Here is a 27,371-nt window from a genome sequence, read left to right as displayed (position 1 = left end):
AACAAACATAAACAAACAACAAATACAAATACAAATACAAATATATTGGTAAGGATCTGGAAAATTAATTTATGCAAACTATGTGTTGCTTAATATGCATATAATTCATTAGAAATCAGATTTGTATCTCAAGTGTGTTTTTTCTTTCAATAAAACATAGCACAGCATCAGCACAACAAATTCGTTTTTAATTTAAGCATTTATTTATAGCTTCATAAATATTTTAGGTGTAGTAAACAAACAAAAAAAAAAAAACATTTTAAGTTAAATTAAATTAAGCATATGCTTATAAATATAAATAACGTACGGTCCCGCCCCTAAATTTGAATTTAGAAAAAAAAACAAAGTAAATTGTATTTAAACAACTTACTGTACTAAAAGCACTAAGCAAAAAATACTATAGCAGAAAATACCAAATGAGTTGGTGTCACTGCTGCAGCAGCAGTAGAGACACCAACCGCTGCGGTTGTTGCACAAGCTAAGCGCAAATATCCGTTGCCGCCTGTTGGGCAAACTCACAGAAAAGCTTTTTGTTTTCAACGCTAGACGACCACTGGAGCTGGAGCTGGAGCTTAATCCTTGCAGTATTTGGTGTGCAGCACGTTCTCCGTGCCCGAGCGTATGGCGTCCTCATGCAGCGGGCAGAGCTTTAGATACACATCGCTCGACTCCAGCGACTCGATTAGGATGTACTCCAGGTAGATGCGCGGCGAGCTGAGTATACGCCAAGTGAGTGGATTGAAGGGACTGGTCTGGTACTCCCAGAAGACAGTGGCGTGGCCAGGATCATGCAGCTCCTTGCCAGGCAGCAGCGCTGTATACTCAAAGCCCGGCTCAAAGTACATGGCCTTGGATGAGAACTTCATGCGCTCCGTGCTCAGCTTGCTGTGCGCCTCATGCAGACGTATGGACAAGGTGCCCACCTCGCCGCCATGCAGCGTGCTCTCATCATGGCTGGACACGCGCACCGTAATCTTGTAGTGCAGCCGGCAGAAGGGCGCACGCTCGCCCGTCATCAGATAGAACACGGGTGGCTCCTGATTGGGCTTGATGGCGCCTGCGGCAAGCTGCCTGCTGTAGTCCTCCTGGCTGTGGAAGCCCATGCGCATGCAGAGACGGCCTGGCTCATCGCAGCTGCTGCACTTGACCTCCTTGAAGCTCTGCAAGGCAATTCAAATTTTATATGAGCGCCAATTCGATTTGGAATCGGGTGTGCTACTTACGTCGAAGCTCTCGCAGGTGATGCCCATAAAGGGGCACTTGCTCTCAATGCTCTCCGTGTAGTACTGCTCGCTGCGAATGTGATTGCAGCCAAGGAACTCCTGCATGGTGAGGAAGAGCGTCGCCTTGCGGCTGCTCTTCATCACGTCCTGCAGCTTCTTGTCGCAGCCTGGATTATCGAAGCCGCCATTGGGATAGAAGTCGACATGGCCCAGGCGCTGTATAATGCCCAAGCCGCCGCGCATCAGCGGATTTGCATCCGTATGCGTCACATCCACGAATTTGGCATCCGAGCGATCCAAGCGCACAATGGGATCCGTGTCCGTGAACAGTGGCGCCGCCGGATCCAGCCCCGAGATGCGGCCCAGCTTCAAGCCAAAGTCCTGCTGCAAATGCATGCCCGCATAGCCGGACAAATGCGCGCCCAGCGAGTGCCCGATGATGTGCACATTGTCCAGATTGGGCAGACCCAGCTCCTCGTAGAGCATGTGCACCACATGCGCCGTTATGGCGCCCACCAATCTGATATTGGCCACTGCCTGCACATACGGCGGACTCGCGCCGCCGCCCCAATCGATGAGTATGGTGGCGCACTCGTGCTCCGGACAATGCTTGAGCAACGCCTTGGCCATGTCCGTCATCCAGGGTATGACGCCCGACTCCAGATAGCCATGCACCAGCAAATAGATCTTCCCACGCGGATTTATCCCCATTGTCTGCACGCTATCCGGATCGTTCAGATCTATATACTTGGGCTGATCCATGCCGCGCCGTGTGTGCAGCGTAAAGTGCGGCTCGATCTCCGAGGGCTTCTGTGGATGCACATTGATAGTCCGCGTCACCGTGTTCCAGGGTCCGTTGATGGGAAAGCAGCCGTAGACGCCATAGCACTTCACCTCGTTTATGTCTGCAAAGGCAAAGGAAATATTTAAATTAATTTAATACAAATATTATTATTTATTTTATTTAAAAGCCTTTTTCACAATGGGGATATTTATGCTCTTATAGCAAACTAAATAAAGATCATATATTGTTTTGAAAGAGACAGTTGGAGAGAGAAAGAGAAAGCCTATTGGTCTGCACAATGCTTAGTTTAGTTTTTAATAATGGAAATAATGTTAGTTTGAAAAATATTATGTTTGTGATTTAAAATGTTTTAAATTTAAAAAAATATTTAAAGTGATTTAAAATATGAGTTTATTCAATTCATTCAATTTGCATGATTATTAAATAAATATTATTCGTTCAAAGCGTTAGGCTAGTGTGATTAAATTTTATTTTATTTTTACTATAATCCATTTAATATTTTAGCTTACTATTATTTACGTTAAGACTCTTTTTTTTTGTAATTAGTATGACTTGAAGTTTACAATTCATAACATTGTGTGAAATTAAATTTATGAAAGTTTTAATGAGCAAAATAAATTAAAATTGACTTGAAGTTTACAAAAATTCATAGCACTTTGTGAATTAAGACTTTAGTTAGAATTATACTTTTTATATAATACAAATTACAATGCTAAAGCTACAGTAGAGCTCGCTGGTGAACTTTGGTGAAAACATTGGTGAATTCATTGCCAATCACTAGTTAGTCCCAATCTCTGTGTGTATTTTATAATAAACTGCAATTCGAGTGCTTGATTACTTAATTTATAATGCTGCAATCGCTAGCGTTGGCGAATTGCCTGGCACTGATTATCGTTGATGAAATCAGCAAGAAAATCTCCAATTGCTTACTGAAGGGCATAAGCTCTAGCTGCAGTTTGTTCTAGATTTTGCCCAGAGATTTCGAAAGCAATGCCTATGCGTGTATCCAAGACTTAACCTTCGCCTGAGCGACAACTGCAGCGGCGCATGACGCTTTGGCTTATGCTTGGCTGATCAGCAGACCAATGGCCAGGTCAGCGCTAAAATGTCATTAATTTAAATATAGTCTTATCGCCAGTGTCTTTTGCTAAGCCGGAAGACATTTATTTATAGGCTCAAAGCTAATTGCAGTGCAGTTTGCTTTCCCTTGACCCCTACGCGCCCCCCCCCAACAGTTTTAAGTAAATTGTTTGCACAACACAAAACGAAGCAACGAACAACAACTAAAGCTGAGAAATGTTTTAAAGTGCTTTAGACACTTAGCTAATGACAATAAAAAAAAAAAAAAAAAGACTTTCAATATTTCAATGCTTCAGCTGATTAAAAGTACACGCGAGGCCAAGCGAGAGATAATGGCAAAGAACTTTGAAGATTTTGATTAGTCAATCACTATTAATGGGGAATTTGGGTTTGAGCTGAGCTGGTTACTAACTGAAGAAGCTGTATGCTAAGAGATAACTCTATGTATGCATGTGTGTGTGTGTGTCTAGAGTATTAGTCAATAGACTAGACATGGACATGAGTTGGCAAGCTGTGCCATTTAAGCGCTAATTGCAACCGCTGTCTGCGGTTCTAGAAACAAGTCGCAGACACTTTAACAAATTATAGCTATTGCCAGCTGGCTGTGTGGCAGGTGGCAGGTGGCTGGGGCAGGTGGGGCACTTACCGCTTTTGGGCGCCGGTGGCAAATCGATCAGCGTGTTGACTGCCGCACGACTCGTGTGATTGGCCAAGTAGAGCATGGTCTGCAGCATTAAGCCGCCCGTGGTGTTGGCCACATACATGTTGAAGTTTTGAACTTTGAAAGTTATTTGTTTATATGATTTAGCTGCTGAGACTGCGACGGCGACAGTCTACATAATTTATCACGTCTTTTATTAGTTTTTGTCTTTGTTGCTTTTGGGCTCAAGTCGTCGTTGGCTTGTGCTTTTAATTAAGTTAAGTCCAGTTAATCTTATCGCGCACCTGTCCACTTCAATTTCAAACACAATACACAATTGTCTATTCTTTTAAACATGCACTCGCATGTGTGTGTGTGCGTGTGCGTGTGTGTGCTTCTTTTATTTGCTTCCCGGATCAATATCAATCTGCTCACGTTCTTTAGTCTTTGCTTTTGCTATTGCTTGTGTGCCTGCTTTTCTGCTCTCTATGATTACAAATTCGACACACACACTTTTGCGTTTTTTTTTTTCGTGCGCCTACGTGCGTTCACTTTGGCGGTCAACTCAAAACTGAAACGATCAGCCTGCAGTTCTCGCAATTTTTATGCTTCAAAGTCTGCGGCTGCGTCGCAGCTTCGGCTCAAGCTGCTGCCGCTTATCGCGCAACGCGTGCGCCTCGCGCTCTCGCTCTTTCGTGCAAAGTACAACTGACGCTGGCGTCGTCGCTCTGCGCGCTGCACTTTTTGATAAGCGTCGGCGTCGCTGCAGTCGAAGATCAAAGTCGCGCTGCCGCTGCTGCAAAGTTAAGCAAACTGCAAGTGAGCAGCGCAATGAGCAAGGATTTGAGATTAGCAATTAGTTTAGAGAGTGGAGAGAGCGTATAGCAGGGCCGTCTATATCCGCTCGGGCTTATCGCTGAGCTAAAAATAAAACTGTGTCAAGCTATGCTGCTAGCCAAGCCTCTCTCGCTCTCTCTCTCTCGCTCGCTCGCTCGATCCCAATGGGGGGAGGCCACAGGTGCTGTCAATGTCTGGACTTATCACTTATCAGCAGCGAGCTTGGGCTGTCCAAAGTACACAGAGCTCGGACAGTCAAAGGTGTTTACCGGGCTGTTTGCCGTTGATTCCCCAACAGGATTTCAGCTTTGCCATTGACGTCAATCTGGGGTTCAGAATAAACCAGCTCAGGGCTCTTATCAGCCCAGCCAGCCAACATATGTGAACATACATACATATGTATGTGTGTACTTTGTTTTTGTTTACGCGTTCTCAGCCCCGCTCTCTCAGCTCTCTTCCCCTCGCTCACTCTCTCTCGCTCTATCGCTCTCTCGCTCTGCGCTTAGTTGCATTGCAGTTTGCCTTTGACTTTCATTGCTTCTTCTTAGAAACAACAAACAAGGAAATCCAATCGAAGTCAACAAATGTGCAGTGTTTATTGTTTATTGTTAATATGTATTCTTGTTATTGATTTATTTATGACGGGCGTTGACATCGAGAACCTTTCTGCGTACAACATTTGCGCACACACTTTTGTTTACGAAATCAAAGTGCAATATTAAATAACGTATTGCAACCTAGAACAACAAAATATTATTGATACCTACCCCCCACCCACTTATCACTAATGACAGCTGTTGGCTGCAGTCTAAACAAATTAAATATATTTACTAGCAGCTAAACGGAGTTTTAATTATAAAAATAAATTGCTCACTCAGCTGTTTTTAATTAGTTTGTAATTGTTGCTAAAAACATAAACCAAACATTTACAATTAAGATTCTTTAGACAAGCGGTTGACCTAAGTTTCGAGAAAATAAATTTTAAATTTCTAGTATTTCCGGATTTATTACTTTGCTTTTCAGTAGCAGCTCATGGACGTAGACAGTTGAAGGCAAGAAGGGACAGCAAAGCACCCATTCTGATGATGAAAATGTTAGTAAAAACTCTGGAAAATTATATAGAGTGGGTAATAAAAAATACCCATTTCGTTAGACACCTCAGGGCTGCTACAGAATTCTCTAGAAATGTTTTAGCTATAGCACGACCTTGGCATTAAACAAATTTTAACACAATTATGACTTGCCTAAAATTGAAAAATGAATTACAAAGTGCTGCACAGTGGCTTAATTAAATATACGCACGCCCAAGCATTTGCTTGTGCATTTTTTTTATCATATATAGTAATTTATTTAGCAATAAACAAATGTATTTGTATTCGTATTTGTATGAGTCTAGAATTAAGCAAATAAAACACATTATCATTTTTATTTTATTTTTTTTGTTGTTGTTTTTTTTTGGTTATTGGCAGACAATTTGTAGTTGCAACTGTAGGCACACAGGGGTGATGTGACTCTTATTGTCGTTAAGAATTAATGAAGGCATTTGTCCAGTGGGCTCTGACTCAGCATTTGACTAAGCGTCGACTGTCTCTCTCTCTATATAAATATATACTGTACGACATATTGTATACTATGTGACATTAGTGAGTTACTAAATGGCACTTAGCGCTAGGCTTAATGATAAAACTAGTTAAAGATTACGAAAAAAAAAATTGATGCGTAGTTAGACTTAAGACTTAAGCTTAGAGTAATTTTTATATTTTTGGTTAGCTGCATTTGTATGTGTGTGTGTGTGTGTGTGTGTGGGTGTGGGTGTGGCAAGGTTCACTCGCTGCGTTGCATTATCATTTCGATCTTGTCGCCAGCGGCCGCTATAAGCGGCACAGTGAGGCAACAATCAAAGTCCTGCGTTTTCATTTCATTCACCTGCAAATAGAAAAATTTCAATATCAATCAAATGGGTTCAATCAATTTGGATTGGCAATTGCTTCACTTGCCTGCATTATGCGATCGAAGGGCTTGAGCAGTCCGCACATGTCCGCCGGACCGCCGCTGCGTATGCGATTGATGAACACGCCGCGCTCATAGAGTCCGTCGCTAACGGAGAAGCCGTAATCATCGTAAACTTTATCCTTGTAAAGCGTTACGTGAAAAATGCGCTGCTGCTGTTGCTGCTGCTGCTGCTGCTGTTGGTCCTGATCCTTTACATTGCTGTTGTTGGCGTTGCTCGCCTCAGTGTTGGCCGAGGGACTGCGCGGACGACGCTGCACCTTGGCGTAGATCGCCTGCGTCTGGGGCAGCAAAGCGGAGCTGTTGCTTATATCGTGACTGCGCAGTATTTTCAAGTCCACCAGGTCGCCCAGGTTGTGCAACAAGCTGGTGGCATGCGACAGCGGCATGCCCTGCACCGAGTGCTCATCAATCGCCAGCAGCTGGTCGCCCACATGGATCTGCCCGTTCTTATGCGCGATGCCACCTGCAAAGGTAAGAAATCATTTATTATAAATAATAAATCCTCATCACAATTATATATTTGTTTTCATTTGATTTTATATTATTTTACAATTCTAAGAAATATTTCCAAATATTTTTGATAAGTTATTTGAAATGCTTTTTAATTTGCGTAAAATTATTTTTAAGCTTTAACAAAAAAAACAATTTTGAAAATAATTCATATAGGTTTGTTTAATATTTGTAGCTTTTAGTTTAAATGATATTTATAAATTTTGTCATGTGTTTGTAATTTAATATTTGTAAAATAATTTCAAATAACATGAATAATTTTTTAGTTAATTTCAAAACTTTGTTCTTAGCTAGAATGACATTTGTTATACATTTTGTCATATTGATATTTGATTTTTATTTTTCTTATATATATTTTATGTTAAACAATTGAAAACAGTTTCAATTATATATATAAATGAATTATGTTTTTATTGTTACTTTAATTATTTATTATTATTATTTTTCATTCAAATTCTGTATAATTACATATTTAAGTTTTGTTTTTAGTTTGAATTCTATTATTTTTACTTTTGACAACATTGATTGAATTAATTACATTATTTTGTTGTTACTTTAATTAACATAATTTGTACATTTATTGTATCATTATCATATATATTTAGCAATATTAGCATTTATTTATTTATGATTATTTTTTATTAATTTACTGCTTGTTTAAATATATTTTCTTTTATTTTTTTAGTTTGTTCAGACTCACCCTCGACCAATCCACTGATGGTGATGGGCTTGGTGATGTCCTCGCTGCCCGCCAGCGTTATGCCCAGCAGTCCGCCCTTGGGCTCGAGCCGCACAGTGAAGATGATTTGATGCAAGCTGCTGCCGCTGCTCTTGCTGCTGGAGCTGGCCGCCGATCCGTACACTTTGCTCTCCATGGGCGGCGGCAGCGCGGTGCAGTCGACGCTGAAAACAAAGTTCAAACTACAGTTTGGCAACTAAGCTTGGGATATCCCAAGGGTTGGGTGGGGGGGTGGCTTACCTGGCATAGCGATTGAGCTCGTAGCCACCGTAGTGCGGCGTCTCGCCGTGCTCATCCTCCTCCTCGGGCAGCTCGGTGGTCAGGCTCTGGGTGTTGGCAGCAGCGGAGGCGGCAGCAGCAAAGGAGCGACTGCTGCCGCTTGGCCAGCCGCCATTCTGTCGCAGCTGGACCAGGCTGCCGGCATCCTCCAAGCTGCTGGCAGCTCGAAAGTAATCCGGCTGGGGCGTGCTGGACTTGAGCGAGATGCAGTCGTTGTACTTGACCTCGGCGTACTTGGAGGCCACGTAGGCGCTGCTATACAAGTCGCTTGGCTCGCCATTGGTCACGCCATTGCTGCAGTTGCTGTAGATGGGATTGGGCAGAAAATCGGGCAGCACCACACGCTTGATGGTCAAGGTGGTATAGTCGCCACCGCCGTTGCTGCTGTTGCTGCTGCTGCTGCTGCCTGTGGGCAGTTCCTTGAGCAGCGCATCGACATTGAAATGCTGCACGGCATGCTGATCCACAGCCAGCAATATGTCACCCGGACGCAGTGAGCCGCAGCGATGAGCCGGACTGCCCATTTTGACATCCGATATGACCAATCCCGCATGGCTTGAGCCGCTGACGCTCAGGCCCAGGCCGCACTTGCCCACGCGCAGCAGTTTGACATTGAAGACGCCACTGGAGGGCACCACCGCATCCGGCATATCGAACTCCACCTCCAGCTCCAGCCAATTGGCCGCCGCACTGCCACGCCCCTGGCCCTCCAGCAGCTGCCGCATGGCCAGCACATCCAGATTGTACATCTTGTTGATGGCCACAATGCGATCCCCGGCCTGGATGCAGCCGCTGCGATCTGCCACCGAGTCCGCCACTATTTTGGCAATGGCCACGGCCCGACCGCAGCTGCTGGCAGCGCCCAGCACAATGCCCGCCCCCTGGCTGCAGTCCAGCAGCACCGGAAAGCTCTCGGCGCGACACAATCCCCCCAAACTGCTCGAGTGTCCATTCGTCGTCGTCGTCGTCGTCGTCGTCATCGGCGGCGTCTCCATGGGCAGCGAACTCTTGCGCACAAATCGCTGACGCGGCCTCCCCGTCGTCGACTTGCGCGACTCCAGCGTGCTGAAGCTGTACTTGGGGCTACCCAATTGGGTATGACCTGCAAGGCAAACGAAAACCAGCATAAGAGTCTAAATTTAGTTGCCCAACGCTCTCGATCTCTCGATCTCTCTCGCTCTCTCTTTGTGCTCAGCTGTCTGCATTTTGGTCAAAGCTTTTAACGCTCGCTGGGCTGATGGCCATGTGTGAATAACGCTGCTCTCTAATCTCTAGCTTAGATAGACACACACACACACACACACACACACACACACATGCATACATGTGTGCAGTGTCAGTGTCGCTGCTGCTGCTGCTGCTGCGGTCTCTGTTTATTTTTCCTGTCGATCTTGCTCTCAAGAATTTATGGGCCACAAGTAGCCCCAAGCAGTTGCCCCATTGTCGCTTTGCTTGCTGGGCAGGCACTCAACTTGATTGGCATGCGAGGGTTGCGCGAAGCTTTTAAGTTAATAATCAATTCAGCAATTTCTCAATTTAATTTACTGAGCTACTCATATGAACGATTTACAATTTAAAAATGAACTGAACTTGTGCATCAAGTTGAACTAAGTTCTTAATTTTAGTTAATTTCGTATTTGAATTTAATGTGAACTATTAAATCTTTTTTAATTTTTTTTAGTTTCAATGTGAGCAATAACAATTATTAGTAAAATATTATGAAAATTAAAGTGTAATCTTTAATATAATCTGTAATCTCTTTTCAATTTTATTTATTAATTTTATGTCCTATTAGCTTGCACCCTTATCAGTATTTGTGAGCAATTAAATATATACATAAAAAATATTGCCTAATGATTATTGATTAATAAATTACTCTAAAATGAACTAAATGTGCATTTCGTTTCAATTGCTTATCGAGTTTTATTATATATTATCATATATAACTAAATATTATGCATTTCAGTTAATTCTTTGAGTTGAATAAACCAAATTTAAGCAAATATTATAAAACAGTAAAATCTATTTAATGAATCTATAATCTTTAATTCAATTAAACTTTTGACTACACAACTGTTGTAGCCACCCTCGCTGGTAGTCATTTAGCCATGAAGCTGTCGCTGTTCATTAGCCAGACGCCTACACGCCACTGTGCTGCCATTTTGGGACTAACCAATGATGCAGCTGCTCCGATAGCCAAAAATCGAGACTAGCTGAGCTGAGTTGAGTTGAGTGGGTCGGCTGAGGGGGTGGGTGGTTGACTTACCACGACGCGCCAGCGCATGCGCTGGCATGATCTGCATCTGAGTGTAGCCGCGTCCAGTGCTGGTGTCCAATATGGTCATGACCTCGTCGGGACTGTAGACCGAATGCTCGATCATGGTGTCATCAATGGAGAGCACCTGATCGCCGACGGATAAGGCGCCGCAGCTGGCAAAGTAGCAAATCAAATAAATTAAGTTGGGGGCTAGAGAGGACAAAACTCCAGAGAACTTACCGATCGGCAATGCTGGCGGGCAATATGCTGGCTATATAGATGCCCGTTTGGCAGATCTCATCGATTTTGTCTGTGCTGGCGGAGGAGGCATTGCCCATGCCCATGCCCATGACCAGGGCTGTGTTGGGCGTATAATTGCAAAGTACCAGGCCCAATTTGTCGTTGAGGGCGCGTTCGATTTCAATGAGCAGCGGCCCCATGGAGAATTCAACGCTCTGCACGACGGAGACGTCATACTCAATGGTTAGATTGGTATAACCGGAAACGTGGCCGCATTTGATGATCTGCTGTGCCTCAGCTAGAGTCTTGCCAATGAGCGAGATCTAGAGAGGCAGAGAGGCAGAGAGGGAGAGGAATAGAGAGAGAGGGAGCATTAACTCTATGCATATTCAAACTATTTATATGCAGACATAAATAGCAAACGGATAGCGGAAGCTGTCTGTCTGTCTACGGGCAGGTGTCTGCCATCTTGGCCACACACACACACACACACTGGGACACACACACACTGGGACACTTACGTTATCGACGCGCAGCAAGCGATCGCCGGGCTTGATGCGCCCCGTTTTGTAGACGGGCCCGTGGAGTCGCACGTGTGTGACAATCAAGGGATAGTCGGCGCCTCCGCGCAGTGTCAAGCCCAAGCAGCCGCTCTCCCGCTCTACCGTAATCTGCGCCAGCTTCGAGCTCACATATAAACTATTTTGGGAAACTGCTGCAAGTGAACAAGCAAAGGATCAGTAACTTTGATCAAAGAGTATAGGATATAGAAGAGAATATGGAATGGAATAAACTATAGAATAGAATATAGAATAGACTATTGTATAGTCTTTGCTTTTTTATCAGAATAGAATATAGAATAGAATAGACTATGGAATAGGATATAGAATAGAATGTGGAATAGAATATGAAGTAGCATATAAAATAGAATATAGAATAGAATATGGAATAAAATATATAGAATAGAATAAATTATAGAAACTAATCTAATAAATCTAATAAATCCAATAAATATAATAGAATACAGAATAGAGTCTAGAATAGAAGAGATTACTTATTGTAAAGTCTTTGCTTTTATCTATTAAACTCTCTTATACTTACTGCATTCGGGCAGGGAGTACTCAATCTCTACAATCGCTGGCGCAGCATCCGCACCGATGCCACAGAGCAAGCTCATAATCTTCTGATTGCTTAGACCTATGGTTGAGATGCCGTCGATCTGATGCAAGCGATCGCCGGGAGCCAAAAAGTCCGCTGCATGACCCACGGGATTGAGTGCGCCAATTACGGGCGGATAGGAAAGATCATTGCGTTCTAAACAAAAAAAAGAGCAGAGCAGAATTATTATTAATATTTGATATTGCTTGCAATGATTAGCATTAATAGAAAATAATAAACACAAATATAGAACGAAAATAAAATACAATAAAGTAATCAAATTAAAGAATTAAAATTTAAAAAGAAAATTACTTTAAACATAAATTTTAAAAGTGATAAGAGAGCTAAATAAAATATTTAAATGTTAGAATCGAACATTTGTTGCTGTTTTTGGGTTTATATATTAATTAGCATATGATTAAAATTTCTGAAGGTAAAATCTACAATTTAATATTCCATTGCTCAGCTCGACTTGCAATTGCCTTGGACTCTGTCTACTCTACATGCGACTATGGCCGGCAACATCCTACGCGGAAAATATACAAATCATAATAATAATAGTAATAATAAAGCTACGCATAAATTAATGAATGCTTAAGAAGCGAAATGGCCGACTTGTTGTTTATGACAAACTACAGGGCATGGCAGCCATGCGAAGTGATGAGCTCGCGAACTGGCGAACTGGCAAACTGGCAACTTGCCAGCTAAGCAAAAAAGTCAGCTAAAACCGCCTCCGTTTTGGCCACAATTACGTGAAGGCGACGACGACGACGACGACGACGACAAGACGTCACTTTGGCCAGACGCTTACGTCAGTCGGACTTGGTACAACTCTTGGTACTTTGACTCGCCGACTGGGCACTGGAGCAGCCCGGCCCGGGGTTAATCTCCCTTGGCGCCCACCCACACAAGCCAACAGTTTCACCCCCTACCCCGGCGATTGCAGGCAGACAGAATCGTCGGCGGTTAGCCGTGGCCAATGTGTTCGCATTGTCGCAACATGTTGAGATTAGTCAGGGCAGCGGAAAAAACACACACAAAATTTCGTAGACTATATGCAGATGCGTTGTCGTTCGGGCAGACGCTATATCTATTATAATGTCTGGCAGTCGACAGACCACGCCTGCTCGCCAGTGGGCAGGGGGGCGGTGCGGGCGTGCCGCTCGGCTCAAGCAGCTTTGAATGATGATGATTTATTTTGGCGGCGGCGACAACAACAACTAAAGCAAAAACAACAACCAGAACAACAACAACAACAACCACAAAAATAATAATAATAATTTGTATGTAGCGAGCAATATGAACAAGCACACAATGCGCTATCGACAAGAACGCGTTCCGCATTCTAAATCATATCGGCCCACTTTTTGGCTTGAAGATCACAGTGGCTATGGCTGAGGCCATCGGCAACCCCAAAGATACTCCAAATGGAAACAGTGGGCCAGCCCATATGTAAATCAATTGCCTACAATATAGAAAGAGTTTTAAGCTACAGTGGGGCAAGTGCAATTATTCAAGGCGAATTTATGTCGTATCGCTGAATCTTGAATTTAATTAAAACTAATTCAGCGTTTATAAAATAAATACTAAATATTTCTCGATTTAAAACGAGTTAATATAATAAAAAAAAGATAATTGAAATATTACACAGAATTTAATACAAATAAATACGAAAAATTATGATAGTCGTAAATAAATTTCATTATCAACATGTATAAAGTTTTACAAAATTTTTTAATTATGACATTTAAAATATTTGCAGTTACTGTTGTTTGTTTAAATTATATTTTTAGATTTTATAAGAATACAAACAATAAAAAAATATAATTTATATTTTTCATAGCTTTGTTGTTAATAGTTTTTTTTTTAATTTTATATATTTATTTCGTGTATTCGACGTTGAAAGAAATTTATTACAAAAAAGTATTTAAACTGAGCTAAATATTTAGAAAAATAAAATTTTTAATAATTATTGTGCAATGCTAAATAAATTATAAATTTTTCTGAATTTTTTTTTTATATATTTCTCAACACATTTTGCCCCACTGTGCCATATTGCACCCACATGTTTAGTGTTTGCAGCATAGACAACCCTTACGAAAAAGAAAAAAACCTCATTTAGCATGATTACAAATATTGGAAATCTCTGTTAATTTCCACTGACAGCTGTCAAAAATGTTTGAGAAATAATTATAATCGAGCTAGAGATTTGTAAATTGAATGGCCCAATATGCGGGCTAGACTGTAAATGCGATTCAATCTCATATATTATATATAGATATTCATATATATGCGCCTTGGGGACTTACCTGCGAAACTGATGGCCAGGTGCAGAGCGTTGCGTGGCAGCGTGATGGTGGCATAGGTGGTGCCACGCTCTGGGGCAAGGCCCGAGTCCTCCGATTGTGCGGGGCTCATGGCGCGGTCAACTGAAATGCGTGGAAAAGATGATGAGTGAGTTGGCGTAAAATCAACAACATCAAAGGTGCCAAAGACAAAGACAGCAACGGTCAATGACCAGCCCACCCCACCCCACCCCACCCACTCAGCCTCATAATTTCGCCAGTGGCAAGCAGAGCGTACAACGTCCGCAATGCCTGCGAATTTTCTTCAATTCAACAGTCAGAACCAAAAAAAAAACATCAAAGCAGCCAAAATATCAGGCGGCTTTTCCGGCAATGCGGCCACGCCCAGCTGGGGGACCCTTAGCCCAAGCCATGTGGCAAATGTGCAATGACCTTCAGTACTTTAATTAAAATTCCATAAGCATGTTTAGCAAGCAAATTTAATAAAGCACTGAATAAGTCAATTAATCTTTATGATACAGCTGCCAGAGCTTTAGCCTCTCGGCTGTGGGCATTATTTACTCGCTGGATTCTTGAGAATTGATTAAAAACAGCGCCAGGCAGCCATATAAATATTTATTTGTTATAAATTGCGAGAGAGAGAGAGAGAGCCTCCAAAATTCAAATTATAGTGTATACGATTTAATGAAATAAATATATTTGAATCTTTTCGTGTACCACATGGCGTATGCGCAATCTGTGACAGTTGCCGGTGTACACACACACACACACACACACACACGGGCACACACTTACGACTTTGACGTAAGCAGTTGTTGGCTGCGTATGCGACTTTTATTTTCGAACGCTTCAATGGCGCATAAAGTTTTTCTTAATGCCCGCCCGAGTATGAAAAACACAAACAGCAACAACAAAAACAATAATTAGGCAAAAAAAAACAACAACAACAACTGAAAATTTAAATGGAAATACAAATACAAAAGTCAAGACAAGGGCGGCGCAGCAGCTAAAAAAACGTAATGTTGAAAAATTTTCACGTTTCGCTTCATTTGCGTTGCCCCAACAACAACAACAACAACAGCAACAAATCTTGCAGCACACACACACACATGTGTGTGTGTTTAACATTTGCGCTATATTTTATTTGTATCTAGTTGGCTTTGTTTCTGTATCTGCGCACGCATTGAATTTATTATTATTTTCATTGAATTTGCGCGCATTTAGTTTTCATTTTTTTTTTGTGCCACATTTGGTTGCACATTATGCTGCATTCACACTTTTAGCTTTTGCGTATGTGTGTGTGTGTGTGTGCTTTGAAGTCTCTCATATTTTTCTATATTTACAGTTTGCTTTGTGCGCGGCGCTAGAAAATTATTTATCTTCTTTATGCTAATGTTTTTCTTTTTATTTCTTACATAATTTAAGTAAACGGGCGGGGGGGAGGGGGGTGGGCATGCGTCTTATGCCGCAATCACACAAAGCGGAAATTGTGTAGAACACTTGGCAGTTATAAATACTTGCAACATATGTGTGTGTGTGTGTGTGTGTGTGTGTGTGTGTGTTTTAGCCTGAAGTTCTTGTGAAACAAATAATTTATTTTTTTTAGGCTGCAATTCATTCATAAAATAAACTTGTGTACATGCTATAAAAACAATAACAAAAAATGTTAAGTACACAAATTTAGAGCAAAACTAGAAAATAAAATAATTGGCTTATTCGTATTTAATTGAAGATTATTAATTAATTAATTAAATAAATCAAAGTTGTATCTTCAAACTATTTTAAACTGTTATTTTTTATTTAAGATCTTAGCTTTATTTATGTACAACCTATTCTATTTAAATTGTATGCAACATTGTATACATTTTTATATATATATTCGTAAGTACAGTCAATATTTAATTTAAAATAATTTTAAAAATAGCAGCTGACTATTTTGTATAAGCATATTAAATATTTTGTATAATTATTTGTTAGTTGCTAAGATCTTAACTATCATACAGACAAACAGGGCTAAGCGACTAAGCTGTGCTTTACAATCAATCTAACTTTTAATTTTAAAAAGATATTTTTGTATGTCGCAAGTGTTTTGCATAATTTCTTTGCTAATTTAAATTGTTATAATTAATGCCAAATAGCGTGCATATTAACAGATGTTAAGGCAATGCTAAGCAAACCGATTAAGCTATTTGCCGTAAACAAACTTCGAGATCTAACAGGCAAATTTGCCAAAATGCACATTTGGCCGCGTAAAGTTGAAGATGTTATGGCCAGCTGGAGCATTAAAAACTATTTTTGGTAGCAGTTTTTATGGCCAAATGCTGCTGCTGCTGCTGCTTATGGCTTTTGGCATTTGCCTTTAGCATGCAAAATTTATCGGCGACAGTTGCGATCAAATGGCGGAAATAGCGCTCAGCCGCAAAGTCTAATGGGGTGGGGGGGTAGAGCGGGACGAGGACATTGACACTAACTGACGTTTGTGCAGTTAGATTACAATCCTGGCAAATTAAAATGCTAAGCAACTCAAGCTGACAGCACTTGAGAGAGAGATAGACAGATAGAGAGAGCGAGAAAGAAACAGATCGTTTGCCCACAGGGGGGTCTTGGCATTTGCGGTTCATTTGCCGCAAAAGCAAAATCGCTTTGCCACATTTGCTTTGAAAATAGACATCACTCAACTTAACTCAACTCAACTGGCTGCCCCCAAGTTGAGATGTCTGTTTGTTAAACTAGAGTATGCTGGGCATATGGCCAGGCTGGGATAGTTTGACAGGTGCATGGAGCATTTTACTGTATATGGGCCAAGCAATTTATGGACTAACTGACTGACTGATTGATTGATTGATTGTTTGTTGCGTAGTTGTAAACTAGGCCATTGGCATTGTTTAACTTTCAGCCAACAAATTGTGGCATATACAATGAGTCTGTCCCCAATACCCCAAAGTGTCCATTAACCTCAAGTAGGGTGCAGCAGGGGTGGGGTGGGTGTTTACTACTTCGTTTTATGCGTTTACGCTAGAAATATGTCAAAAAATATTCACAACTCTACTGCGCCTTATGCATTTAGAATATTTGTAGTTGTTGCAACAGTATCTGTGTGTGCGTGTGTGTGTGTGTGTGTGGCAGACAACAAGAAAAACCAATTATTGCAAATGAACTCAAGTGTGGTTCCGCGCAAAAAAAAATAAAGAAAAAAACGAAAAATGTCAACATCTGATAAAGCCGCAACAAAGCGGCACAAAACAAGGCGTTGCCCAGGCAAAGTTGCAACCTCACCCCCTCAACACCCCACACCCTGCCCCTGCCCCCCACCCGCAACCGCAGTCATTCTCACAAGGGCAACGGATGCAGCCAAAGTGCAACAGCCCCAGGCCACAAACGGGGGCAGGCAGAGCCGAGGGCGACCCCTTTGCAAATACAAAACGAATGCGCAACTGCATTGAGATCCTCGAGTATTTAGCAAAATGTTGACATTTGTTTGATAAATGCTATGAAAAAAGACAAAAAAGCGCCCCAGGGCTGAGCAAACAGCTGCGGCTTGAGCCGAACTCCACAGCTTATGGAACTAAAGCTATAAAATTTCAATTGCCATCAATTAAATTGAAAATTTATGCATTTATTTATTTATTGGCTTAGAATTGAATCCTAAAAGTTTTGTAGCATTGTTTGAAATTATTATAATAAGCAACATTTTTTTTAAATAAAAAAATAACTAAAAAAAATGTATAATGCATACAATTTATTACTGATTATTTTCTATGATATTAATTAAAATAAATGCTTATGCAATAATTGAAATAGTCTCTAAAGATTATTTTAATTAGTTTCATATTATGCAAATTATTTAAAATAAAATTAATGCACATTATTTAACAGTTATATATAAAATATGAGGCACTGTCTGCTTAACATTTGTATGTTAACTAAAGCAGCAAATATAAATGTTATTTAAATTTTATAATAATTTACTATGTACACTAAAATTAACATGAATTTGTTAAGTGCAGTTGTCTAGCCCTGAAATGTAGCTGCAGGGCAGAAAAAAAGCAAAAGCAAAAAAGCGAAAGGGTTAAACAGACAAGAGTCATGCCTCATGACACTCGTACATGCCACATATTGTTGCACACACACACACACACATATAACTTTATTCATATGCGAGTGTATACTCTCATTATTACGCCTTTTTTTCTCTCTCTTTCTCACTGCTGAAATATTTGCGCAGCTTGCAACAAAATTGATTTATGCGCATTGAAGTCGACACAGTGTCTACACGCCCCTCCACCTCCGCCACTTGCCCCTCGCCACTCACTAAATAAAACACATACTTGTCCAAAAATGTGAACAAATTCCCACTCATGCTAAAGTAGTTTAGCGCTTATCTTATTTATCCAACTTGCAACTACAACTGCAACAACAAGGGGCACAGATTTTTGTGCCCAAAATGTTAATCGTCCATAACCAATCGCCGGTCACACACACCCCGCACGTAGTGTACTGAGATTTCTCCGGGCTTACTTTCCCAATTTCTCTCTTGTCTCGTTGATAAGCGACGCAGTCAGCTGCAATTTGTTTATTGTTTGATATACAAATTGTTGCTATTGACACAATGAGAGGCGTTCCCTGATAAATTGAGAAACGAAAACTGAGAGCTGGGGGTAAATTGTTGGCCAGCACTGTAACTGAAGCGTTATGAATTTGAAATGGGTTCAAGCTAGAAATTAATTTAATTAATATCTGTAATAGGAGCTGCATATTCCTTTATTGCATTTAAACTCAATTAATGCATAATTAATAGAACAAAATATTAAATTATATATTTAAAAAAAAAAATATTTTCTTTGTAAATATAACTATGCATTAAATATATTTATTTTATTAATTAACAAATTTAAATATTTAAGTTTGCTTAAGAAATTACACTTTGAAATTTAATAAATATTCCAAATTAAAGAAAATTAATTAAATTCTTTATAAAATGAAGACCTTTAATTTAATTTAATTTAAAAAATATAATAAAATAAAAACATTCATTCATTTAATTTCAAAAATAAATAAAGAATAAGCAAATTTTATACTTTAAATTTTGTAATTGATTAATTAATTAAAGGAATTTAAATCAATTTCAAAGCTTAAGAAATATATATAATTATATAAATAATGTGCATTAAAACTAATTCAAAAATATGTTTAGCTTAAAGCAAAAAAAATAGCAGCAATTCATAATTGAAACGTTAGCAGCAATTGTAGGAATCGACGACAGTTGCTGTTGCAGTTCAGAGCTGCGCCTGGCAACAGCAACGGCAACAAGACAAAGATACATATGTATCTGTATCTTTGTATCTGTAGCTGTGAGCAATGTATCTCTGGTTGGAGCTATGTAGTCGCTGCTGCTATTGCATTCAGCAAAGAGCGTCTGGGACAAGCGCTATACAAATTAATCCGAACGGTAGACGACACAGACGAAAGCAACAAAAAGTTGCAACAACAAATTACATTAATCGTAGCTGCTGCATAAAGATAATAATGATGTTGCTAATGCTCATCGGGGCTGCAAGTATATTCTATTTGTATTTGTTTTTGTTTTCATTACTATATATAGCTTGCAACGTTGAAATTGTGACAGTTTCCCTGCCTCTGCCTCCAAAGCCTTCAAGACCAAAAGATGCAGAAAATGTTCATAGCCCTCGCTCGCTTCTACGTATGTGTGTGTGTGTGTGTGTGCAGTCTAGGGTGTGATACGAATTTTCTCTTATATATTTATGCATTTTCAATTCGAAATAGATTTTCGAGTTCATTAGTGTTTAGTGCTGCTGTTGACGCCAACTTTTGTGCACTAAACAAAAAGTGCAACGATAACAGCAACTAAGTTTAAAACAAACATGCAGGCACAGTGGTCAAGACAAGCTAAATTTGCTAACAAAAAAGAGCGACAGCCAAACTGAATTCAAACTGAAAAAAACAAAAATTTATTTACATCAGTACAATAAAAAATAACAAATGTTGTTGTAAAAATAATACATTAATAAATGTATTGACAACGTTTAAATATTTTTATAACAGTTACAAACAAATTTCTTAAAAAAATTTAATTTATGGCTTAGGGTTGAATTTTTGACTGTCTGTCAACTATAGATTTGATTAAACTGAATATATGTTCTTGTTATAGTTATGCACACAGCGTTGCCGCCAATACGTTAAATATGCAGTTGCCATTGAAATCTTCAAATATTTTAGTTTAAAAATATTTCAAATCAAATCGTAGGCAGCGCAGAACTTGTAAAGCTACTAAGAGTTGTTTGCATTTCATTAAAAATATTTAAAAATGTAGCTCTTGCCTTTAAAATAGAAAGTTTTATACCCTAAACAAGTTCGAAGCTGATTTTGGGGTTAGAGTTTGATTTGAAATATAATTTTTTTTCAAATTAAATTGTCTATGGCTATATATATATGATATGATTATGAATATATTTAACTAAAGAGAGTTCAATTTACAAATTTGCTTAGAATTTGTTCTAGTTCTTACCACTGTGCCTATGCTGGCAGTCAATGTCATTTGCCTTTCAGCTGCTTAGTCTCGCTTTTATTGTTGTTATTATTTGTTGTTGCTGCTGTTGTTGTTGTTGCTGTTGCTGTTGTTGCTGTTGCAGTTGTCGCGCGATTCTGCTTCCGTTTGGCGTGGCAGCTTAATGAGACCAACAACACCCATAAGGATTTTTTCAGCGATCAAAAACAAAAACAAAAGCAAATCCCAACAGACTCAAAATTGCAGACGCGCGTGTGTTTAAACAAGAAAATGCTGCAATTGCTGCTGCTGCTGCTGCTGCTGCTGATGTTTATACAAAAAGGGGAAATGAGCACACACGTTGGTAGGGAGGTAGGGGGCGTGGTCGGGCTGTGCTCATTTTGGTTTTTCAATTGCGTCAAACACTGTTGAGGCAACTTCTGTGGCTCTTACCGCACTTATGGCAACAGCAGCAGCAGCAGCAGCAGCTCTACGCATTTGTTTATACTTGGCAAAAAAAAAAAAACAAAAACAAATGCACACACACACACAGATACAAGCGCTTGGGCACAACAAAATGTTCGATTGTTTTAAATTGTGGCATTTCAGCAATTTTTCACATGTCGAATGGGAAAACAATTTTCATTTTTTTCTCATTTTAATGTTTACTCAGTGTACGGCGCGACGTCTTGTCTATGTCAGTGCGGGGCACCTCCCCCTTAATCTGCCGCCGCCCCCCCAGTTGCAGCTTGACGAGAGTGCATGAGAATATTCCCTGGCGTATATGCTAACCCCTCAAGACTTCTCCCTCCCAATCTCTCGTGCTCTCTCTCTCACTCTCTGTCAATTCCTCGTTGCGTACTTGAAGCCATCAAAAAATAAACCCATCAGCAATGAAGTGTCGCCAACAATTTAAATGACCTGTTGATGGAAACTCGACTGCCAAGCAAAGTCTATTTCAAGCGGCAATTAAAATTTCGTTGCATGCAACCCTCAAAATATACAAAATACGCTACCAAAATTTGTTTAATACAATTTATGGCTCATAAAGTTAATTCCTTTGCATTTGCTGAGCAAAAGCATATTGCGCTTCTTCTTCTTCTTCTGCTGATATTTTGTTGCTGTTGCCAATGTTCAATGTTCGCTCAGTTTGAAACATGCAAGGCATAAAAATCGACAAAAACAAGCAGCAGCATGTTTCGAATTTCTATATTCATAATTTTATAGAATGTTTCGCTTCGTCAGTTTGTCATTTTTATGAAGCATTTAGGCTTAACTTATGCACAACTAACAGAATGATCAATAAATGCGGCATAATGGAAATAACTTGGCTATAAATAAATAGCATGAGCTAAAAAGCCAAAGACATGCATATAAATTTTGATTAATTTTAAAATTTTTACTATATTAAGGTTTTAAATTTTTATTTATATTATTAATTTCATAGAATATTTGTAATTGTTAAAGAGCTCATAAAAATTTTATAAATTTTATTTTGCACTTTAAAAAGTAAGTATTTTATTACTATTAATATTATGATTAATAAAAATCTAATTTATAGTTAATATACAAAACAATTTGACTAACTATACATTATTATGCTAACTATATATATTATAAATACAATTACTGTAGTTAAATTCAAAAGATTTTGTAATGATTTGGTTTTGAGCAACGTAAAATAAATCAAATAATTTGCTTTTTTCACAATTTAATTTTCAATCAAACAATTAATTAATTAATTAACATTGCCGTATATAAAGACAACTAAATATAGAAACCGATATAGCATTGCCGATTGATGAGAATGTTGAGCTCTTGTTGAGAGTTAAATATGACATGATGGATTGCCGAACTCAACACTAATATAGAATCTAGAGGGGTGTTGTTGTTGTTGTTGAAGGACCTAACACACTCATGTGAGAAATCGAATAGAATCTGCTGCCATTTGCTTGACGGTTCATTGACATGCAAACACCTTTCGATTTTCACAGGCTTTGTTTACACTCGAGCGCGCTCTCGATGTGAAGTGTCAACAACAATAGAAGCACTGCACTCATATGTTCATTGTTGTTCTATTTGTTGTTGTTGTTGTTGTTGTAGTTATTATTATTGCCGCTGTGTAAACAAATGACATCTGGGCACAGTTCGCGCATTGAAAAGAGTCAAAGCAAATGCGAATGAGTAGCCGACACTGTTTGTGTCAATTGCCAGCCAGATATAACATAGATATCTATGTCTATATATCTCACACACACGCACACACACATGCATTGTTGCCACTGTTAGCTGCTAATGGGCTGCTGCTCTTGCTGCATAACTGAATGCGCCAATCTGTGGCATTCCGCGCAAGCAGATTAGGAATAAACCCAATGGAAGAAGCTGCAGCCAACAATGCGCCGCAACACAACAAAAAATATTTAATTAAATGCTTAATTACGCTTGCCATGCCATAAATTCATCAAATGCAATTTAAGCTCTCCCATCCACACACACACACACACACACATACACACGCACACTCGCTGCTTGTGCTTGTGCAGTTGCAAGTAGCTGTATAGATACTTTTGTATCTTTTTCATTCATTTATGTGCGGCATACGCCTTTTGGTCGAGGGTTAAACGCTTTGTGCCATAACTCTCTCAACTGTCATGATTAAAGCTTAAATTTAATCCACGTAGCTTTGCCCTGCCCTGCTCTGCTCTGCTCTGTGCGTAAGTCGTGAGTCGCAAATCTCAGCTATTGAGTCTAGAGTAACTCAAGCTTTAGTCCAATTTTAGAATTGCTAACTTGCCATGCATAGAGCAAGCTCAACTGTACTTCTATTGTTGTTGTAATGGTTTGAAATAAAAGTACTTAAACTCCATTAAACTAAAAAATATATATACGAAAATATTTCACACACTTTGGTATTAAATAAAACAATTACAATTAAAAAATATAAGCATATTGAGAAAATTTTTAAAGGTAACTATAAATGAATAATTCACACTGCAACTAAATTCAACAAAAATATATAAATAATATAATAATATAAAAAAATTAAAACTATTTTAAGATTAATAATTAGGAGCGTTATTTTAATGTTGGATTTAATTCATGGTTTATTAGAATATAAAATTGTGCATGTATATCAAATTATATTTTATTGTATAAATTATAATAAAAGTGTTAATTAAAACTTTACTTCAGTATACAAGAAATTTATATATTTACTATAAAAAATTATATTCTTGTATTATTTTTGAATCTATATATTTTGGGAAATATAAATAAACAATTAGAAGTGTTTGTATTACATTTTAAAAAACAATAAAATAAAAATGTAAGACTGTATATTTAAAGCTGGACTGTATATTTAAAACTGTGAAATATAAGCAATAAAAGTTTTTTTTTGTTATTATTTTGAAACTAATATGGAATTGAATTTAAAAATAATAATCTTGAAATGCATTTTGCTTGTGTTTATTATTATTGCGCTTTGTTAAACTTGCATAATATACAATAAATAAAATCGTAATATTAATTATTTTTTTCTATGCTTATTTTTTAAGAATCTGCGCAACTTTTGGCAGAGCCCATAGACAGGTCATTGTAACTGCAATTTCCATGCCATGCACACACACATAGATAAAGAAAGAGAGAGAGCGGCACACCCAAAACAACACACACACACGCACATGAAATTGACAAATTGCAGTGAAAATTTAGCTTTTGAAATGAAAACGAAATGCGAGCAATTATTTTTAATTGAAAATGTCAAACATGTTGTTGTTGTTGTTGTTGTTGCTGCTGCTGAAAGCGTCGGCCAAGTCGTCAAGTTGCCAGCCAAGACGACTGACTGGCCCAGCAGCACACACACACACGCACACACATACAAACAATATATATAGCTATATAGTTAAAGCGTACGTATCTTACGGTTTTACGCATTTGGGCGTCTGCGTTATGCTTGGGGAAAAACGTGGAAAATTATTAGAAACGCCACGCTAAAAGCACTTGAGGGCCGTTCGATTGTTTGGGTGGGTGGGGGGAGGTAGAGCGTACCTTGAGCGGAAATGCGATAACCCTGAGGCAACGGGAAATCGCTTAGAGTACTAGGGCACAAGACTAACAATTTGTGTGTGTGTTTTTTTTTTTGGACAATGTTCAATGGGCTTACGAGGTCGTGCCTTGGGATTAGGCGCTCTATTTAAGTACATATGTTCAATCGTAAATATATATATATATATTTACCAGATAGCATGGGCGCCAGCGCAATGCCATTGCTCTCCTGTTGCTGCTGCTGCTGTTGTTGTTGTTGTTGTTGTTGCTGTTGCTGCTGCTTGGCGTTCTGCTCCTGCTCCTGCTTCAAGGCACTGGACTTGCCCGGCACACAGCCGCCTATGGGTTTCTTTGATTTCCACAATTTCATTTTCTATATAGTGCACTAGTTCGTGTGTGTTCTGTTCTGTTCTGTTCAACTCCAAGCAGGACTAACTCCCAGCTCTAGGGTTTCCGCATCATTAGCACATCAGCACACACGCATACAATCATACATATGCATATGTGTGCGTGCGTATGCGTGTGTGTATTATTTTTATAGTTTACAGCTGTGCTCTCTTCACTGCATGCGCTTTTGGCCGTTGGCACAACTGTCGCACTTGCTTAGATTCATTATCAATTAAGTTGAAAATGTTTTTAGCCAAATCGTATTATATGAAAAAAACGCACACAAAAAAATTAAATAAAAATAAAAGTAAATGTGGAGCACACACACGCTTGGATTTTTAAATGTTTGTTGCGCCTCGCGAGTCGCGGCGCGTTACGTTTTATTTGGGGGAAATTTACGTTGCGGCAGTTGCACGTCCGGCGTACACGACGGAAAATTCACAATGATTCAGTAAAGTCAGAAACAGAAGCCGCCATGCAGCGCGCCCCCAGCGGCAGCAGCAGCAGCAGCAGCGACGCCGACAGCGAATAGCGACAATGAGAGCGAGAGCGTTTGGCCCGCTTGCGATCTTGCTGCCTATGCCTTTTGCTCTGGTTATTGCTTTTGTCGCATCGCACAGTTGCTTTTGCTATTGCTGTTGCTGTTGTCGGTTCGCTGGCGCTCTCTCTCTCTCTCTGTTATTGGCACTCCACTCTCTGTTTGAGTTTTGGTTTTCCGGCAAATACACTTTCATTGCCTGCACTTCAAAGCACTCTCGAATGCGCGCTCTCTCACTGCCAGCATGTCTATTCTTGCACACTCTCTCTCTTTCTCTTGTGACTGTCTGTGTGCATGCTTTACTTTTGAGTTTTTACCCTGCGACAAGCAGAAAGCTAACAAAGTAATTTCCACGCTGCTTGATACCCTGTAAATAATATTGTGTATGTTAGAATAATAATTACACAAAAATTTTAAATTTCAAGTCTTAATATTATTTGAACATTGATTAATAAAAATTCGTATAAAATTTATATTACAAAATTTAATTAAGAGGAGTTATGAGAGTATAAATACATACATACAAAACTTTTGTATATTAACATTTTGATGCATCAAATTCATCAGTCATTTGGTACAATTTTATAATAACATTTCAGTAAATTAAAAAAAATATATAATGACTTGCATAAATAAGAAATGGATAAAAATAAATGGAAAATAAACTTCAGTTGTTATTTTTGATTAAAATTTCATATTTTCAAATAAATATTTATATTTAATTAAAAAAAAAGCTCTTAGGTATATAATCTATAAACCCTATAAGCACATATTCTACAGATTATTATACACTGAGCACAACATTTATTCGTACACACAAGCACCTTAAAAAATAAGTCATATATAGAACTTATGATCCTGACTGTATGTATGCACAATAATATCTCCACTATTAAAAAAAAAGTTGCAATATTTCCTATAATTTAGGTCTCTTCTATGATTTCTTTTGGTTTCAAAACATGAATTAAAATTGTTTGCCTGTATGAATTTGAACAACAAACAAATAAATAAAATGCGAATAAAAGTTACGCTGACTGTATCTATATCTATGTGCGTATATGGAACCACCCACTGTCTGCCCACAGTCGAGGCAACGAACCATTTGGCATCGCATGCGAGCTTCTAATTGAAAAGCACTCAAATCAGTTTTCCCAACTCGCTGATGTTTGAAATGCATGACAATGGAGCATCGGCTCAGTAGGCTCATCGAGCACACAAATGACCAGAACTGATTCAAAGGTATGGCAGCAGCTAGATATTGGATATTGGATATAAACTACATGTGTTATGTGCTAAAATTCGAGGTCAGACTGGTCGTGATGATGACGTCGCAAATTACGCTAATTAGTCACGAAAGCTTGAGCTCAAAATGGTCAAAATGCCCAAAATTGGCCAACCGACATACTACAGCGTTAATGAAGAACAGCTGCTAAAGGCACATCTGCTGCCAGGGGGTTTGACCTTTGACAATATGGCTGCAAGCTGGCTAAAAGCATAAAACAAATACTACTTTTTATGCTTTACATTAAGTGTGTGCAGCTTGAGCGCTATGTATAGTTTCTAGTTAGTGAACATAGGGTGCATATTTTATGTGCTTTTTGATCTCAGTCCCTCTCTTTCTCTCTCTCTCTCTCTCTTTCTTTCTGGCTGTCTGTGGCAGTTTAAATTTGTTGGCTCTCAATCATCTAGTTGCGGAGATCGAAGCACGGGCTACATATTGATGGCATGCAGTATATTTTATTTTTACGTGACTTTGCTTCCCTAGCTTACTCTCTCTCTCTCTCTCTTTCCCTACGCATGATGACAGGCG

At 39.2% G+C, this 27,371-nt stretch overlaps 2 protein-coding genes across 3 annotated transcripts; both read right to left on the bottom strand.

The window, feature by feature from the left end:
* Nucleotides 1-308: 308 nt before the first annotated feature.
* Nucleotides 309-4,308, bottom strand: LOC108607235 (pancreatic lipase-related protein 2). Its single transcript, XM_017997913.1, has 3 exons — nt 3,755-4,308; nt 1,224-2,128; nt 309-1,160 (listed from the first exon to the last, which is right to left on the bottom strand). Exons 1-3 carry the CDS (start codon nt 3,870-3,872, stop codon nt 573-575), a joined length of 1,611 nt encoding a protein of 536 aa, XP_017853402.1. The 5' UTR covers nt 3,873-4,308; the 3' UTR covers nt 309-572.
* Nucleotides 4,309-5,984: 1,676 nt separating this feature from the next.
* Nucleotides 5,985-25,528, bottom strand: LOC108607061 (glutamate receptor-interacting protein 1). Of its 2 annotated transcripts, none has more exons than XM_017997675.1 (10): nt 24,829-25,528; nt 14,091-14,210; nt 11,725-11,937; nt 11,145-11,335; nt 10,624-10,946; nt 10,393-10,556; nt 8,088-9,228; nt 7,809-8,011; nt 6,583-7,061; nt 5,985-6,511 (listed from the first exon to the last, which is right to left on the bottom strand). In XM_017997675.1, the coding sequence occupies exons 1-10, from the start codon at nt 25,004-25,006 to the stop codon at nt 6,410-6,412; spliced, it is 3,114 nt and encodes a 1,037-aa protein (XP_017853164.1). In that variant the 5' UTR covers nt 25,007-25,528; the 3' UTR covers nt 5,985-6,409. The 2 variants fall into 2 exon arrangements, with proteins under 2 accessions (XP_017853164.1, XP_017853163.1); XM_017997674.1 differs by having other exon boundaries at nt 11,145-11,338; nt 24,829-25,527.
* Between the last annotated feature and the right edge of the window lie 1,843 nt (nt 25,529-27,371).

The sequence above is a fragment of the Drosophila busckii genome, chromosome X (genome assembly GCF_011750605.1).
Source record: "Drosophila busckii strain San Diego stock center, stock number 13000-0081.31 chromosome X, ASM1175060v1, whole genome shotgun sequence".
NCBI lineage: Eukaryota > Metazoa > Arthropoda > Insecta > Diptera > Drosophilidae > Drosophila > Drosophila busckii.
This window is presented reverse-complemented; position numbering and strand designations above follow the sequence as displayed.

Bases quoted from the DNA above. Each gene is read 5' to 3' on its own strand.
- LOC108607235 (XM_017997913.1), bottom strand. From the start codon at position 3,872: ATGTATGTGGCCAACACCACGGGCGGCTTAATGCTGCAGACCATGCTC. The intron at 2,129-3,754 runs GTAAGTGCCCCA...TTGCCTTTGCAG, and splicing joins GCCACCGGCGCCCAAAAGCG to ACATAAACGAGGTGAAGTGC. The intron at 1,161-1,223 runs GTAAGTAGCACA...ATTGCCTTGCAG, and splicing joins TCACCTGCGAGAGCTTCGAC to AGCTTCAAGGAGGTCAAGTG.
- LOC108607061 (XM_017997674.1), bottom strand. From the start codon at position 25,006: ATGAAATTGTGGAAATCAAAGAAACCCATAGGCGGCTGTGTGCCGGGC. The intron at 14,211-24,828 runs GTAAATATATAT...CACGCATTTCAG, and splicing joins GCTGGCGCCCATGCTATCTG to TTGACCGCGCCATGAGCCCC. The intron at 10,947-11,144 runs GTAAGTGTCCCA...CTGCCTCTCTAG, and splicing joins GCTTGCTGCGCGTCGATAAC to ATCTCGCTCATTGGCAAGAC.